The sequence below is a fragment of the Toxorhynchites rutilus genome, chromosome 2, assembly GCF_029784135.1.
Source record: "Toxorhynchites rutilus septentrionalis strain SRP chromosome 2, ASM2978413v1, whole genome shotgun sequence".
Taxonomy (NCBI): Eukaryota; Metazoa; Arthropoda; class Insecta; order Diptera; family Culicidae; genus Toxorhynchites; species Toxorhynchites rutilus.
In genome coordinates, this window is record NC_073745.1 from 306,814,197 (window position 1) to 306,828,466 (window position 14,270).

General features: G+C 37.4%; 1 protein-coding gene across 6 annotated transcripts in view; it reads right to left on the reverse strand.

The window, feature by feature from the left end:
- Positions 1–14,270, reverse strand: part of LOC129771390 (uncharacterized) — a 174,903-nt gene that overhangs the window by 133,923 nt on the left and 26,710 nt on the right. The window contains exon 1 of one of the 6 annotated variants that reach the window (XM_055774983.1): positions 5,563–6,019. The exons of the other annotated variants lie outside the window; for them this stretch is intronic. Coding sequence (XP_055630958.1) covers positions 5,563–5,663 — 101 coding nt within the window. The 5' untranslated portion in view covers positions 5,664–6,019. Of the gene's footprint in view, positions 1–5,562; positions 6,020–14,270 lie in introns of those variants that run through there. 6 annotated transcript variants of the gene reach the window in all.

Here is a 14,270-nt window from a genome sequence, read left to right on the forward strand (position 1 = left end):
CTTACTTCCGTTTATGTCATAGTCGACGACGGGTTGCAAACGGCGGAATGATCGCTGTTCTTCTTTGCACCGTCATTCTATACAATCAATTAAAATAAGTTAACGAAGCTTGGGATGTCCGAATGATAACGTTTCAACGAGAACCTGCCTTATGATTAGCTGTACGTGGTCGATTCATGACCCACCCGGGGCTTGCGAGTGATTTTTTTTTGCATTTTTCAATAATATCCGATATGATAAAAAACAAATTAAATAAAAAGAAATAGGACTACGTCCTAAGCGGTCGTGTCAAGGATACAACACCCTATATTATTTTTTTCCGATTTCGATTTCCGATTTGATCACGTATTCTAGAGCTTGTCACTCAGTATGCTCAGATTTTTGACCTGGTGTATAATCAATGTTAGTATGTAAGATGACGAAGCTATGACGGATTATTTTTTTTTTGTGATTTTGTCTTTTTTATCATTAGACTATGATGATGGTGGTATTTTATTTGTTTGTACTCGTTTTTAATTAATTTATTTTTTTTATACATTTCGAGTAGTCTACAACAGTTTGAGCATCGTGCACGTGAAACGGCATAGAGGAGGTTAACATTGAGCATTGGCTAAAAATAATGGTTCTGTTTATCATTCTAAGGGATTGAAAGTGGAAATTGCGAACAAGCTAGGGATAGCTCAACCGGAATTCTTGTAAATTTATCCTTTTGACAGATGAATGACGAGAACTTTCTGTTTTGTGGCTGATCGCATTTCAGATTCAGATTGACGCTATTATACCCCAGGTTGAATGAAGGGCCTGAAGTATCGACTGGAATTAGGCTTAGGTTTGCTCAGCTGTCTGGTCTCGAAAACGATTAACAGACCGTTGTCGGGTATCCAGTAAAGCGGGATTTCCTTTATAAATTCAAGGCTGGTACTGATATAGGTATTAGGTTCTATTCCTGATCGGTCACGGGTCTTCTCGGATTGGAAATTCTCTTAACTTGCCTTGGAATATCTAGCGTTCATATAATGCCTTTACTTGCTCTTTCGAATGACAATCTATGTTTGTGCCCTTAACTAATCTACTGGTTTTGTTTGTATTATAAAAGAAATTCATATAAATAGTTATCAAAGAAAATTCGTCCAGCTCAAATCGTTGTAGGAAAATAAAGTGGGACCGTCACCATTATTATATGATGAATAGAGTACTGTTTTAGGTGTAGGTGCATGTGTGTGTGTTTTTTTTTATCTTAACTACTATGACTATACTATGATGATGATGGTATGTTGTTTTTATTTTTTTTAATTTTTAATAATTTTAGTTGTTAGATTAGTTTAAACATAATTGTGAAGTCTACAAGAGTTTGAGCATGGCCCGCGTGAACCAACATAGTAAAATTTGAAATTGAACATTGGCAAAAGTGAATTTTTTTTTTTTTTGGTTTTGTTTTGTTTAATAAGATCGATCTATTCCAAGGGGTTGAAAGTGGAAATTGAAAAGAAGCTAGGGATAGCTCAACCGGAATACTTGTAAATTTATCTTTTTGACAGATGAATGACGAGATCTTTCTGTGTTGTGGCAGATCGCATTGCAGATTCAGATTGACGCGATTATACCCCAGGTTGAATGAAGGGCCTGAAGTATCGACTGGAATTAGGCTTAGGTTTGCTCAGCTGTCTGGTTTCGAAAACGATTAACAGATCGTTGTCGGGTATCCAGTGAAGCGGGATTTCCTTTGTAAATTCAAGGCTGGTACTGACATAGGTATTAGGTTAAATTCCTGATCGGTCAAGGGTCTTCCCGGGTTGGAAATTCTCTTGCCATGCCTTGGGAGAGTTACTGGGCCTGAAGTGTCGGCTAGAATTAGGCTTGGGGTTGCTCAGCTGTCTGGACTCGAAAGCAATCGCATTAGTAGATCGTTCTCGGGAATCTAGTAAAGCGGGAAATTCCTTGTAAATTCATGGCTAATGCTGATATAAGCATTGGGTTCGATTCTCGATAACTTGCTTACTGGTTGATTTGATATTACTGTTAACTTCGGCTTTAGCCGTACTGCTCGGCTTAGCTCACCTCGGTATATAGATCTCTCAGGGTCGGCTTTGGCCCTCGGGAAGATTATGTCGACCTGTTTTAAACCCCGGTGGAACTAACAGCGGAAAGCGGACACGAGAAATTGTCTAACCAATGAAGGACTGGTTTTGAGGATAGAGCGAAAAAGATAGGGAATTAGTTTTCCTTTTGTTATATTTTCTATAATTTTGTTTGTGGTTAGTATTGGTACCGTGTCGTTGGGGCCCTTCGATTTCCTCGATGTGGTCGCGTTGGAAATGTATTCTCGGTCGGGAGAGGGACGTCCTCCTTCCTCGCTGGGTAACGTGGCGTGGTCTAACACCAGATCAAACGACGGCGTGTGTTTTCCAGGAACACCTGGCACGAGCTGGAAGACCTCTTCACCGTTCCACTCGGCTGCACTCAAGCGACTTTCCACTACGCTTTTACTTCTATTAGCTCTTCTATCACTCTCTTCTCTTCTTCTATAAACTTAAACTTCAGCTTTCTTTCAACTTTGACTTCAGCTCTCTATCCACGATTTCTTCAACTTTTACTTTCGCTCTTCCTTAGTTGATTTGGATCGCTTGCTCTCTCCAGAAATAATGACCGAGCCAACTCAAAATTTCCTTCCTCGGCGTCTTTTTTCCATCCCATCTTCCTTTCATCTTCGCTAAGATCAAATGCATAGATTTTAGGTTGCATCGAAAACCTATATATTCCAAACGAAAAGGAAAATGATAGATCCAGGCAACCATTGAATATGTGCAAATGAACTTTTGTCCTTCAATATGTTTTGATGTTTATTTTTTCCATCCAGTGTCATTTTCATCTTGATTATCGGAAACGTCAGAACTGAATTTCATTTCAGCCAAATGAATATCAGCTGTTGTTAACTTCTAACCTGAGGCTGCTGTGTACGGTTGGGTTTTGCAGTTGCCGGATGCCGTAATCGGAAATACCTTGTGAAATTCCCGATGTCGCAAATGACTTGACGGTAGCTAAAACCACTCGTTGTATCCATTCTCCATGTGCCGTTGCTACCGTCTCGCCAAATAAAGTTTATTTTGAACTTAAATTCACTGCCAGAACGAATATCGTTTCGGATGTGATGAATATCAATTTGTTGCTTTTGATATCCAAAGTATAAATAACAGCGAAGTTATGAACCCCACTCAATGTCGCATTCATTCATTATAGCAAATTTGCTCATGCAACAGCGATATGAACAAAATGAACTCGTTTGTTATTGTCAGCAATATAATGAGGGCAGTGTGTTTAAAGCTGAAAAAAAGTAATTTACACTGGAACAAAACCATATTCGTTTCTCGTGAATATTTGTTGATATTCTAAGACACAAGAACAGACAACTTTTGGTGACCGATAATCAAAAATTGATCGGTAACATTATAAATAACTCCTCCATATAAATATCCACAAGATAACTCGTCCAGCTCAAACCTATGTAGGGGAAAGAGGTGGGACCATCATCATTTGTTTAAGTATGCATTTAAGGCGTGCATATATATATATATATATATATATATATATATATATATATATATATATATATATATATATATATATATATATATATATATATATATATATATATATATATATATATATATATATATATATATATATATATATATATATATATATATATATATTACTCGAGAATGAATTAAGCAAATGAAACCAAATTGCCTAATTTGTGGAGGTTTTAGGGTGCTAGAAATGTTTCTATGGTGGTTTTTCTCTCCACCCCTCTCTCTATGGGGAGGCTGCCATACAAATGAAACTCAAATTTCTGCATAACTCGAGAATTAATGAAGCAAATGGAACCAAATTTTGTATGTGGAGGTTTTAGGGTGCAATAATTGATTCTATGGTGGTTGGTTAATCCTCCCCCCTCTCTTAGGTGGGAATGCCATAAAAATGAAACAAAAATTTCTGAATTACTCGAGAATTAATCAAGCAAACGAAACCAAATTTGGCATGTGGAGGTTTTAGGGTGCAATAAATGTTTCTATGGTGGTTAGACTCTCCATCCCGCTCTGTAAGGGTCGGCTGTCATACAAATGAAATACAAATTTCTGCATAACTCGAAAACTAAGTGAGGGTTTTACGGGGCACGAAACGTTTCTATGGTGAATACACTACTCCCCCTCTCAAAGGAGCGCTGCCATAGAAATGAAACACAAACTTCTGCATAACTCGAGAACTAATCAAGCACAATTTGGGATGTGAGGGTTTTTTGGTATGAGAAATGTTTCTATGATGGTATGACACCCCTCCAAACATGACAATTGAAAATTTTCGGAAAACTCTGAAGGAAAAAGGGAAAATTCGGAAAATTCAATTCCCATATGTTCTACAATTACATAGTGACAAGTGCTGTTAGTCCATTTGATGTTTGTGCTAGCGAAATTGATCTTTGTTCGAAACTGGAAATGGATTTTAATGTAATGAAACGCACTCCTATATCTTCTTCTATCTATACCAAAAAAAAGGATCGCCGGACTTGGAATTTTTTAGTAAAAAGTATATTCAACGGGGACGATTAGAAGATCAATCAATGAACAATTCTGCGATTGGACTCATGAACTTAGCGCTTTGTAAGAAACCGTGAATGTTTGAAGGTATTGATAACAAAAAACAAATTTTTGGCGGGACGAAGTTTGCTGGGTCAACTAGTTTAGCATAAAAATTCTCAACTTCTAATAAAATTGACGCAATAATACTTATTTTGAGACGACACAGGACAAATTCTACTGGGATCGTTAGTGCTATTCAAGAAAGAAATACGAGTTCATGGGCGAGGAAGAAATTACGAGTTTAAAAGCTTCATACACTGGTGATGGATCATGGTATGATCAAAGTTCAATTATTAAATTTAAGGTAGTTTGTGGAGCGAAAAGATGTAAAAATACTTTGCTTGAAGCGATCTGACGAGAACATTCAACGAAACAACTGATGGAAATTGCACCATGACAATATGATAAGGTTTGTGCAAAGTGAGTACCGCAGTATTTCATTAAAGGTTATTATTATTACCTTGCTCCTTTACACCAAATTTATCATACGAGGTATAAATGCGATGAATGCGAAAATGGATTTAGTGCTTAGATTACCGGCTGACCGGAGGAGGAACTGTCATATATCATGGTACGGATGTATGCTCCAATTTGAGTGAGTATGAGTAAAACGTACCGCAATTCGCCAATAGAATTAAGCGATGGAGATTGCCTCTGTAAATTACATTTGTTCATACCACCACTGCACAGAAGGATAACTCACAAACCGGAACATTACACCTCGCCCCCATTGAACTCATTACCATCACAACCCTTGTCTTCGGTTGGAGTAATTATAAACGACATGCTCATAGAGCTCGATCTTCAATGTCTCTGCAATCTAATCACTCCTGAATGCCATTCCCACATAACAAACAGAAACAGATCATAATTTCAGCCACGCAAGTAATAAGACCCATCGTATACACTGATTCTGTATAATTACCTGAAATATCGATGGCTTTGCACAATCAAATAAACACTACCGACAGCTCCGATCAGCAGCGAAAGTCCCACGCCGGGGGATAACTTGACCTCGCCGAACATCTTGTGGAAACCTTCCGGGCAGGATGTTGAATCACATATATCTGTTTACGACGTAGCTGCTTTTATTCCGCTGTCTGCTGCTCCGAAGTTATTTTGACACTCTTGGGAGCTGTGTTTTTATACATTGAGTAAGAACTCATTTAAACTTCACGATTGAGTCACTTTTTTGATCAGACTTCCGTTTCGGTTTTGTATGGCACTATGCACTACGCACTTTCGGGAAGGCTTGATTAATAAACGCTCATTTTTTCCTATTATTTTTACATTCATGATTTTCGAAGAATGTGAGTTTACTCTTCCAATGGTCATTTTACGAAACTTTCATGACATTCTTTGTTCAATACCTTTCTATGATTAGAACTAACGAAAGTCCTTCAATATCCACAACACACCTACTAATTGAATGATCGATTATTTCCGGGTATAAAATTAGATTCTCCAAAACAGGCTGATAATTCATCGAACGATAATTGTTATCGCTCTTATCGAACTCATTGAAATAAGCTAGCGTGCAATGCACGTAAGTCCCACCGATAGCCATTAGGCACTTAAATAAGTTTTAAGTTTTTGCCCTGTTGAAAACATAACCAATATCAACGTTCAAATCATGAGAAACTATTCGACTGTGAGGCCCTGATGCAAAGATAATCGCAAACTGTCCGAACACTTCGAAGATAAGTTATTTGCCAACATCTTCAGGAGAACACCCGAAGCAAATTAGCATCGCCCTTTCTCCACGAGATTTGTGTGTTTTGATGACCCTAATGGACGCCATCGAAAAGGGGTGTGACACAACAAAACGCGGGTGCTGCTCTTCATGTTATGTAATTTTGTTTCAGTTTTTGCTTAAATTTGAATGCGCGGCCACAGTTTTCGGCCAACGGGGATTTAATGGGTAACCCGTGACTTGTTTTGTGCGAATTTTGAGCCACCATTCATCGATGCGCCATGGGTGTTGCATCGTGATTTCGATCAATACATAAATGTAAACTTTTTACACGGTACATTTGAGAGTAATTATTTCGAACTATGGTGTTTCGCTTCTACATCTTCTCTAAGATGGAAGATGATGGAAATTAGACCCAAATTGTGTATGTTTAGTACCCATCAATGAGTGTTACGAAAGGTAATCACGTAGTTGATCGGTTAGACTACTTTCAATCGGATGGAGAGCCTGCTCTTTGGTCCATGAGAACACATTTTTCTGCTAAAGTCCAGCAAAATGAAGCCTCTCGTAACTAGCAATGTTACAGGTTTACCACATGATAGAATTTTGACAGCTCAATAATCTCCTTATTCTAACAGAATTTTATTCTGCGTTAACTATTCATGGTATAGTTAAATAACTCGTAAATAAAGGACCTGGGTGGGTAAGGAAGTAAAAGATGCCCCAGACCAAATCACTAGCTCTATGTAAAATATTGTATAGAGTACTAAATAAGAAATTTTGGGTAGTTTTTTGAATTTCTATGTGGTTCACCATAGTGAAAAATGTTTCTTGCATGCCAGTATTAGAAGCTTCGAGTTAAAACTTTGAAAAAAAGAAATACTGAAAGTGTATCTTATCTACATCATCATCGAGAAATATTGTCAAAAAAATTGTCATCAAAAATACAAATACCAATAAAAATTGATATTTTGAATTTTTTTTTTTTTGGATATCGAGTTTCAGTACTGCTCTAATTTGTATTCAAATGTGTTATCTAGAAATGTGTTTTTCAGAATTTTAAAAGCTTTGGCGGCACTTTTTCATATTTAGAAATTTTGATTTTTTTATAATTTTGAGATTTTATGTATATTCAGATGTGTTCGAATGTGTATTTTTTTCACAAAATTTCGAACATTGCGCGGTACGAAAATATATTTGCATTTTTGCTATTTTTGTTTATTTTCTTAAAACCTATGATTTTATTGTATTCCTGTTTTCTTGGAAAGTTCTCCTAAAACTTACCACCAAAGTTATATGAAATATTTTATAGTGTACCAAATTCGAAATTAGGTAAATTTCATAAATCCCTATACTGGTCCACTATAAAAGCTATGGTAGTAAACTTTTTTTTTGTTTTTTCAGCCTATACCCAATACTTGGAAAAGAAAATATGAAAAAATACTCAGATTTACCTAAGCTTTCAAAAATTCTAAAAATATATACATATCTAATAGGAGTACCGGTAAGTTTCTTCGTTTTTTTCAAAAATTAATGCTTTATTCTGCAAAAATGGTTACAAATTAAATATTCAAAGTATTGCCCATCGCTAGTCACAACTTTTTCCCATCTTGCTGGCAATTCAAGAATCCCTTTGTTTGTCGGCTGACCACGAATCGATCCAATTTGCTGGTCAATTCGCTGTCGGACGGACGGACGGAGCAACCGGACCGGTTTCACGACATGCGACCGAGCATTATCGTGTTGCAAAATAACTTTATCGTTTCTTTGCTCGTATTGTGGTCGTTTTTCCTTCAGTGCACGGCTCAAACGCATCAATTGTCGTCGGTAGAGGTCCCCCGTAATGGTTTCATTCGGTTTTAGAATCTCATAGTACACCACACCCAGCTGGTCCCTCCAAATAGACAGCATAACCTTCTGGCCGTGAATATTCCACGCGACCGTCGATGTTGATGCATGGCCGAGGTATCCATACGTTGCCCGACGTTTAGGATTGTTGTAATGGACCCACTTTTCATTGCCAGTAACGATTCGATGCAAAAACCCCTTTCTTTAATGCCGTTGAAGCAGTTGTTCGCATGTGAAAAAACGGCGTTCGACGTCTCGTGGCTTCAATTCATACGGCACCCAATGTCCTATCTATTGGATCATTCCCATTGCTTTCAAACGATTGGATATGGTTTGCTGAGCTAATCCAAGTGTATCTGCAAGTTTTTTTTTCTGCATTTGTGATGGATCTTGATCGAGTAAAGCCTCCAATTCTTCATCTTCAAACTTTTTTGGCGCTCCGAAACATTCTTCGTCTTCCAAGTCAAAATTACCACTTTTAAACCGTGCAAACCACATCTGACACGTTCGCTCAGTTGGAACATGGTCACCATAAATTTCCACCAAAATGCGATCGCTTTCCGCACCTTTTTTCTTCATATTTATGTAATGAAGTAACACTCACCGCAAAAATACTCTCGTTGGTAAGAACTTCAAAATATTCGAAGTGGCAAGAAACTATGTTGTTTACGCTTCAACTTTTTGACATATACTGAAAAAGACGCTCAATGACAGTAGCTTTCCAATGAATGTCTGGAAATTTGATTCACTGGAATAACAACCAAGTTACACCATCTGTTGTAAAGCCGGAGAAACTTACCGGTACACCTAATAGACATTTAAATACAAATTAGAGCAGTACTGGAGAACAAATTGAAATATATTTTCGTACCGTGGCTCTCAAAATTGTAAAAAACATTTTAATTAAACTAAGAATAGTACTTACTGGGCTTAGAAATTCAAGATTTTTTTTTACAAATTTCGAAATACCAAAAAATATAAAATACCAGCTGGCCCAGCAAACGTTGTTCTGCCATATGAAATATTTCTTGTGAATATTTTGGATGTTAAATTTAACATAACTAATGTACTGTAAGAGTGTTTGAGTGTTTTAACGATCTATAAAATTAATAGAATGTGATCGATAAAAAAGAACGAATGAAACGATTATTCGTAAGTTTGAAAGTTAAATGTAAAATGAAAAAAGTAATATGTTTTTTCCGTAAAGTTGAAAAATCACATCGTTATTCTAATTTTAAAACACAGCCTTATTGTTTTCTTTAATTCCGGACTTGCAAATGTATTAATTGCTCTTCATCTGCAGAACTCAACAATAATATTAGCATTGGATATTTTAAACAGTTGAGGCGAACATTTTGGCGAATTTCACGATTCGATCGAAATCGACTTATGCATTCTTGAATCCATTTGACTCAAATAAAATCTTGCTATGCAAATGTGGCAACCTCGTCTTGTCGAAGAACAAACGTCGAAAAAATTCATCCGTATTCGAGGAGCAATTTACTCTTTATCATATTGGCAGACCCGAAAGTAGTTTTAAATTGTTAAAATTTGAATGAAAATTATTACTCGATGTCGTTTGAATGCTTAGAAGACATAGTCCTGAGTTAACTTAACTTTTTTTCTGTAAACTTCCTTTCAAGCTGAATAAAACCGTTTAAAAATGTATTAAGAATCAACCATATTCCGTTGATTCTACAAAACCATGGCTCTTTCCACACCACTAATATTTATTTCGATGCATTCTAAAATATTTTTTTTAATTGTTCTATATTATAGTGACATGATTTTCCACTTTTGGCTGGTTCGTCACTTTATATTCCATTTTTGGAAGAATGTCGGGAGTGAGAATTGAACTCGTGACTTTGAGCATGAGAGGTACGGATGTTACCACTAGGCTAGATCGCCTCCATTCTAAAATTATATTCGAAGTGATGAACAAACGGATTGCAAAAAATAATTTCGTAGTTTTACGTCAAAAATGCGATCGTTCCCTTGACCTCTAGAGATCTCTAGATAGTCTATGTGAAACTATGTGAAGAAAATTTACACTACAAAAAAAAGTTGACCCGCTATGTCCATGAAACGACCGCACAGTTGACGTAGGATTACGTTACTATATTTTTTGTATGTTGATTTTGAATACTTTTAGAAAAGCTATGCCCTAGTCGCAGTCGACCACTGTCAACAATGTATTTTCCGTTACTGAGTCCATTTTACCCGCTGCGGCCTCATTTGAATTATCTCGCATGGGTACGAGAGTCCTCGCGGCTTGTTTGCATCGTCAGTGACGTTTTCGTCAGTCTGTTTGGCTGGTTGAGGTTAAAGTCCGTGATAGAGAAATGAATTCCAGTCTGCACAACTGCATGCGGATACAGAAGTGCCTGCAGATTATGTGTATCGTTAATATAGTAGTAATAGCAGGGTTAAGTTATAGAGGTTTTGAAATCTTTCAATTCATTTGCCAATCAATTAGGAAAACTAAAACTATACTTCTTGGGCTCGAAAAAAGTAATTTGAAACGCTGCCGTCACGTGACGTAACGTCATAATAATGAAATACTGAAATTTGAATCACTAACCAATCATTCTGTTCATTTTTAAAGTGTGAAACATTAAAGTGATAGCTGACTTTTTAATCACTTTTGTATGGTGAAGAAATTATAAGAAAAAAAAACCTGTGAATTTGTTAAGTTTCACCTATATTAAGAATAAGTATACTTCGGTGATGTTGTGGTCCCCATGGCCTAGTGTTAAGCGTTGCGCTTGTCAAGATGGGGGCTTCTGGTTCGATTCCCGTTCGGGTCAGAAATTCTATCGTCATAGATCGTTTTTCTGGCTTGCACTGGTAAAGGGGGTCTGTCTAGGGTGTGGTGGGTTGAGCATTGGGCATTGCCAGTTCCTGAGAAAAGCCACAAAAACCCGGAAACAGTTCCTCTATGCGAATTGACGCCGCTATAACCATCTTCGCCCAGTCCTGGTGGTACTCAGGACGTAAAGCAGCAGTATCAGCAGATGGTTCTTCTGCGAGATAGTGGGGTTGGTCGCAGGCCTTGCAAGCCGCACCACTAAAACACCAAGCAACGAACGATACACAAGAAAAATTGTGAATCAGGCCATGTTGTAAAGACGTTAAGCCAAAATAAATAAATAAATAAATACTTCGATGATGTAATATGATTCTTATGATAATTGCAAATCATACAGCTTATGGGAGTAAACTTCCTAAATGCACCCGCTTCCGAGAAATTCTAAAATTAAAATTAACAATTTTAAATTATTTTAAAAAATACACAATTTTCGTATGTTATTCTTAGTGTATAAATATATAAATACTTAGTGCATAGAAATACGAATACTCATTAGCTCCTTGCTACTAGTTCTCAGACAGTCTTTTATGCAATCAATAATTTTCGAGCTACACTTTTTGAAGGAAGCTCGTGCTAAAATGCATATGCCTTTGAAAAAAAAATCTTGAGATAGAAAAATGTGGACAATACTCAGAACACTAAGCCAAATGCGTATGGAATTTGTATATACAAGTCTGTCGGATGTTCTGAGAATTCCCTTCAAATTACATGTTTTCAGTAGAATATCTGGAATTGAAAATGTAATTGAAGTGAAAAGTACATAAAATGAGCAAGACGTCTCACAATTTCGTCGTTGAATTATGCTATCTTAACGTAACTAGTATTTTGGAGAATTCGAAATCATTTCAGACTGGGGATTGAAGGTAGAAAATCACTACGTGAATAAATTGATCAGATATTCGATTGATGTGTTGTGTAAATCAATTTTTGTGGGTCACTTGGGAGTATTAGACCGTAAATTATAAACAGTTTTTCATACTATCTTGTTCGTATTATTTTGACTATCACTCAGGCTACACACATTCTTCACTTCTTTGAATTCCTTCTCCGCTTCAAGCTAAATTGAACATTTTCCAGGATTTAATAGTCCTTCATTTTTTTTCAGTAAAATTGTCATAATTCTCAATTTATGATAAAGAAATCCCGATCAATACTTCAATTCCAATCCAATGTATCACACTCACAGAACGACTCATCTTCTTCCAAGGTCATGTGTAAATATAGATCTGCGTTTTTCATCTGATTATCACATTTGTCAAGGTCATTCACTGGTCACTGAATTAAATACCAATTATACATGCTTTCATTTCTGAATCACAGTTTAAGGTACGCTCACTAATAACCCACTGTTCGAACGCTATCGAGCGACCGTCCAATGCCACCGAAACCTTGTAATTACGCAAAATGAGGTCTGCTCCTCGAGGAGGGAACTTGCTTCTCGCACGGTTGTGTCCAAGTTGGTTGTTATCTTTCTGGCCGGAATTCACAACTTGCCTGCCACCACTATCGTTAATTATCACATGAGCACTGCGCATCCAAACCCCGTCCATAAATCTGCTAGACAAACATTTCACACTTGACACATTCGGGCGTCAGTCGGCGCCCGTATGAAACACAACATGGTTTGCTCAATTCGATTGTGCTCGACGAGATTACTCAAATATTCGTTCCGCGAGATGCCTGATAAACTTCCTCAGGTGAACGCAACCTTCTTACTACGTCGCTACACTTGAGACTATGTTTATTAACACTTCAACGCATAGAATACCGGCAATTATCTGTCCGTTCATGACGGGGTGTCACTCATACGGGGCGGAGAGGTGTTTGTTATCTAGCCTTCCAGTTCTGCACAACACATCCAGAGAGCTCACTTGATTCGGAGACCTTCGACGCAAACGCGGCAGCCGTCTGAACCTTCACTAACCTTAAGCCAAACTTGAGGAACTTGCACATGCCACGCGGAAAGCTAGTCAACCCTAAACAACTCGGGTGTCGCTGTGTTATTGAAACGGTGGGTCAATTTCGCGCGTCCAGCAACTCTCTGGACACGGAGAAGAAACAAAAAAATACACCGCAAAGTAGCAAGAGGTATAAACTTTCCCACATTAAACGACACACGCGTCGAAAAACAGAAAAGAAAAAAACGCGTTGAAAGAAAGCTCATCTTGTGCCGCTTAATGACCCCTCTCCGACTGTAACTGGACTGGACCCCTTTTCAAAATCAATGGAAGGAGCTGCCGCCGGGTTATATTTTCCCAAAACTCAATCATTGGAAACGGTCGATGTGATTTTTCGAGGCGCTTTTGACGCTCGAAACGCTCGTCGTATTATATTAGGTTGGGGAAAAAGAAATCCATAATTTTTGCGTGAAATTTAAAACATTATGCTTCGGATTGTCCGATTTAGATGAAATATGCACCGTTTTGTTGTACATTCTTAAGATAGTTTCATAATGCCTCTTTCATAGAATTCTTGGTCCCTTTTGACAAAAAACTCGCTTGGTGCCAGGCCAGCACTGTATGGCGGATGCATTAACACAACCAAATCAAGCTCTCGGAGCTTCTGGCGAGTCACTATAGACATGTGTGTCCTTGCGTTATCCCGATGAAACAATGTTGGCCATTTCTGGACGTTTTGATCAATCGCTAGCTTCAAACGGTCCAATTGTTGACATTAGAGATCTGATTTTAGTGTATTGCACTAAGAAACATATTTTTAAATGAAAAAATAAAAATAAATTTCACTTATTTTGCTGTTACAGTAATGGTACCATAAACAGCATTCACAATTTCAGCGCTCTGGCTTGAATTTTCGCCTTTATGAATGAAAAAGTGTAAAATGCACCGAATTTCCTTTTTGTTGACTTCCATTGTTAACACCCTGTAACTAACAACTAAATGGAACAAGCAAATAAACAGCAAAAGTTTTTTTTAGTGTGAAATGTCTGCTTTACAACGAACATAAGCATGAAATTGTATTATCAATATTACGCGAGATATCGATCACTACAGCCAGCTACCGAAAAAATAATGAGTTTCTTTTTCCCCAACCTAATATATTTGTAGCGCGGCGAGGAAATGAAAGCGATTAGAGGCGAATGAACTGCAAAGTTTAAAGCCTCTTAAAAACAAAGAAAGAAGAAGAAGAAATGAAAGCACTTGCGCCAATGCGCCCGAACGAAGTAGACCAACAAGCTCACACGTATCGATCATATGCGATCCAT